Source organism: Morus notabilis, unplaced genomic scaffold, assembly GCF_000414095.1.
Source record: "Morus notabilis unplaced genomic scaffold, ASM41409v2 Scaffold1508, whole genome shotgun sequence".
Taxonomy (NCBI): Eukaryota; Viridiplantae; Streptophyta; class Magnoliopsida; order Rosales; family Moraceae; genus Morus; species Morus notabilis.
The window spans coordinates 123,254-127,467 of NW_010361016.1; the positions used below are offsets into that span (position 1 = coordinate 123,254).

General features: G+C 35.5%; 1 protein-coding gene across 1 annotated transcript in view; it reads right to left on the reverse strand.

Moving 5' to 3' along the window:
- Positions 1-215: 215 nt before the first annotated feature.
- The window catches only part of LOC21388895 (folate-biopterin transporter 1, chloroplastic), a 4,595-nt gene continuing 596 nt past the window's right edge, over positions 216-4,214 (reverse strand). The window contains exons 2-9 of the mRNA XM_024165460.1: positions 3,533-3,738; positions 3,163-3,227; positions 2,886-3,048; positions 2,276-2,424; positions 1,937-2,191; positions 1,618-1,786; positions 1,411-1,503; positions 216-905 (exon numbers count right to left, since the gene is read on the reverse strand). Coding sequence (XP_024021228.1) covers positions 606-905; positions 1,411-1,503; positions 1,618-1,786; positions 1,937-2,191; positions 2,276-2,424; positions 2,886-3,048; positions 3,163-3,227; positions 3,533-3,738 — 1,400 coding nt within the window. The 3' untranslated portion in view covers positions 216-605. The remainder of the gene's footprint in view (positions 906-1,410; positions 1,504-1,617; positions 1,787-1,936; positions 2,192-2,275; positions 2,425-2,885; positions 3,049-3,162; positions 3,228-3,532; positions 3,739-4,214) is intronic.

Here is a 4,214-nt window from a genome sequence, read left to right on the forward strand (position 1 = left end):
CTACTAAATACAAATTTGATTTTATTCCCTATTCAGATGAAAATTTTAACAGCACATCCAAAAGTCAATTTGAACTATAATTTAAATCACAGTTTAAAATTTTTTTAATCAAAACATTCAAATCACCAAAATTTCAACCAGCAAACCAAATGGGGTTTTATTATTTATACTATTTTATTAGTAAGGTAGAATAGTCCTTTTATTCCTTGGCTTTTAAGTCTATATAAATCATTCTTATTTAGTTATTCCATTTTTCTACCCTGGCACCTCCTTTTTCTCCATTTTTTTTGCATTTTTTTTTTTTTTTTGGCATTGTGTAATCTCACTTTCTTTCAGTAGAAAATCGAAACTGATAATTAGTTCACCATCAGGTGTTGCACTGAATCACTGATTTGGCATAAAATGAACAAATTTCACAATTCAACAACAGATTATGCTACAACAATGAGGAGGAGAAAATAAGAGAAGTTATTTTGCCTGCCGTGTTGTAATATTTACAGGGCTCTCTCTGTCTCTACCAGCTACAGCCTCAAAGGCAAATCATAAAAACGATGGATGCCATGCGTCTTAAATTATCATGATGAGGAAAAGGTCACACGAGGAAATCAATTTGACTTCATCTCAATGTCGGCATTTTCCTCCAAATTGGAATCAGGACCATCATCCGGGAGAAGGCCGAGAAGTGGTAAAGGCAAAAGTGAGGTGAGGTTACACAGGATTATCAAAAAGGCTAAGTTATCAAATGTGTCTTTGGTGACACCAAAGAGCTGGGTCAGACCAGCACCTATCAACCCCCCAAGAACACTCCCTCCGTTGGATATGGACATGAGAGTTGCAAAGAGTGTTGCTTCCATCCCTTCCGGACATAATTTCGCTGCTAATACGAGAACCGGCATGAAAGAAGCCTGAGATATTTATAGAACTAGTTTTAGTATTCCACAACAATCACTAGTAAGATCTTTTTCATGCAAAACAAGCAAATGGAGCAGTATAATTGAATGAAAAGTATGATGAAGATCATAGCTTAACTTGTGCATATGGGTACTTGCAGATTGGCATATTTTGTATGGTATAAGGCATGCGCGTCAATAAGAACAGGTCATCTCATTAATCTAATCTACGTCTATATGCAATTTCCATTTTCTTTCTTTTGCTAATAAAAATACTTCAAACAATCTCCAAACAGGGCCTACTCAAGTAATTCAACTTAAAAGGAACTCTCTTTTTATCGACCCGGGAATGATAAAAGAGCTTCCTTCCAATTAGATGCCAATTATAGACCATTATGTTTTGCAACTTCTGCTTCCATAATTAACGCGCATACAAGATGGGAAATGAAACACAAAATTTTATAGAATAAACAACATCAAAGTTATTAACAATACCAACAAAATTCTAGCAAAAGTTTACCTGACCAAGAACTGTAAGAATCAAAGAATCCCCAATTGCAAACCACTCATCACTTATGCCTAATCTTCTGTTTAATCCAGTTACAAGGAAAACCTGAGCCAAAAACCAAGAGAATATTAACTAAAGTAACAGTAACAACTTCCATTAAACATAGACATGCTGTAGAAAAATCGTCGATATCTAAACCAAACTAAATTTATCACAAACCTGAGTCATTCCCAGAGCTGAACCAATGATTGTCGTTGCAAGAAAAATCTTCTTCAACGGAACATTTTTCAAAAAACCATTATAGAGTCCAACACCAAGTAGTGATGCCACTGAAGTAACGAGCTTGACACGACCTAGAAATTCCGGGGTGAAAGCAAGCTTGTTTGTGCTGGGAAAAAAAGCATTATTGTCAGATGTCAAAGCACACGCCAACAATAATTTAAGTAAAATAAGGAAAACAAAAGTCCAAACACATGCAGCATTAAGAAATCTAATGATCGAGGTGATTTTGATCGAGGTGATTTAGAAAAGGGCATACGTGAAGTAGAACATGGCAGAGTCTGACTGAGGTGTTGCCTGCCAGAGGAAAAGAAATATTGTGGGAAGTAATACGGTGGGCTGTCTGACAGCATCCCACAATTGAATAATGTTCTGTTTTGAACTTTCTAGAAAGGTTGGACCGACCAAGTTAGGGATTTGCCCCCTTGCTGGACCTAGCACACGTTGTTCAGTTACAAGCACGGCAACTGCAGATGTAAGCAACGGTAGCAACGCCGTGACACCAAAAACAAACCTGAAACATTAGGAACAAAATCTTATGAGGTTCCTTAATAAACGTCAGCTTAGGAATATTTAGTACAAGAACCAGCATATATACCTTACACCATAAGCATCTACCAGGGAGCCACTAAAATACGAACTCACAATTCCACCAAAAGCTGACGATCCCCAACATAATGATTGAAGAGATCCTGACACGCTTTGTGACTCACCACGAGCCCTCTCTACAACCATAGAATCAACAACCTACACAATGCTATAATTTATTATTATTTTGTAAGGTGCACTATGGAATTGAACAGGACAAGGTCACAGAAGTAAACGTCAAAGCTAGCAGTCGAATCATTTCAAACTGCAAGGAAAAACGTAAGAAATTAACTATCTCAAAAGGTGACCTGTAGAATACAAGGTTATCAAAGGTGAATCCATTAGCACTAAGCTAATTCTATTTGCAGCAACCCTCAAATTAACAGATAAGTTGTCGAGAAACTCATTAAAACATTGGAACAAGTAAAATTCATAGCATAAACTAATATGTTCCCCAAAAAAAAAAAAAAAAAAAACAACAGAGAGAGAGATTAAGCAAAACCAAGTTAAGCACATAAGAAAAATACAGCCTCTATTAAAGAAACCTTAATGATGATAATTGAACACTAAACATTTCTGTAATAAAGTAATAAACAAGTTGCAAAGTAGCAGATACTTACAACATCAGAGAATGCAACAGAAAGAGACCCAAGAAGTATGCAGAAAGCAGCACTATATTTGCCGTCAACAAGACTTGCCATCAAACTCCATGAAAGTGCACCAAGAAGGCCTGATAAAATCAAGTATGACCTTCTTCGATAGCCAAATAGTGGGACAGAATCACTTCAAAAAAAGAAAAAAATAATAATATATATATCCTCAAAAATAATGAAATAAAAGATTCGTTATAGTTCTTTAATAATAAGATGGAAATTGAAATCAGATACTAGGTCTCACCTAATAAATCCATATACTGGCTTAACGAGCCATGGTAGTGCAGAAAAGCCAGTTATCACAGCTGTCTAGTCAACCAGGAATAATATATCAGTCCTCAAGATATAAACATATACGCGGAAGGATATTTTGGGATGAACTGAGGAGGAAAACGAAGTTTTACTTTCTGAGAAAAAAAACCTCAAGATGGATTTCTAATTCCTTTTTAACAGCTACATGAAGAGGTATAGTAAATTAATCCAAAAAGAGAGAGAGGTAAAAGGACTAAGAAGATTATAATTGCTCACTTTACATCAAGAAAGGAAAATCTAGCGTAAAATGGGAGTAAATCTCCATGACAACCAACAGAACTGTAAATGCAATGCTTGCATACCTCTGCAGGATCCAAGTGCAAATCATCTTTCAAGTAAAAACTAACAGCAAGCCTCGAGAGGCCTAAAACACCTTGGACGAAATACACCATTGCTACAGCGATATTATCCGGGGTCAAATCGACTCCAAAGCATTTTACGGCACTTCTACGATACTTGTGCTTGGGCGGAGCGGTTTTGCTAGTCAATGACATTTCTGCTTCCATGTCTGTCATAAGCATATCATCATTTCTCGCACCTCAAAACCATGTCAAACTACATCCATATTCCATAATTCTAGTTCAAGTTGCTCAGCGATTAAAGATGACATAAAATAAAGGTGTATTATAAGCAAAAACTTCCAAATTCGTAATCTATTCAACTTATTTAAAGAATGAAAATTACCAAAAATATAAACTAAAGCTTGCGAAGCTAAGAGTAATACAAATACTTGGTCTTACGCAAGTATTTATTTATTTTCGGAAATTTGATTCTAGGAAATAATTATCTCTTGCAAAGATTACATTTACAACGTAGGATCATAAGCAAAATTTTCCTAAATAGGACCCACTTTAGTAGGACCAACTAATTTCGAATCTAAACCTTAATCAATCAAAGCTCACTTTTTTAATTACCTAAATTAAAATCAAATTATCTAAACCCACCTCCTGGTCTCGTAAACTCACCCAGTACTTATATATATAT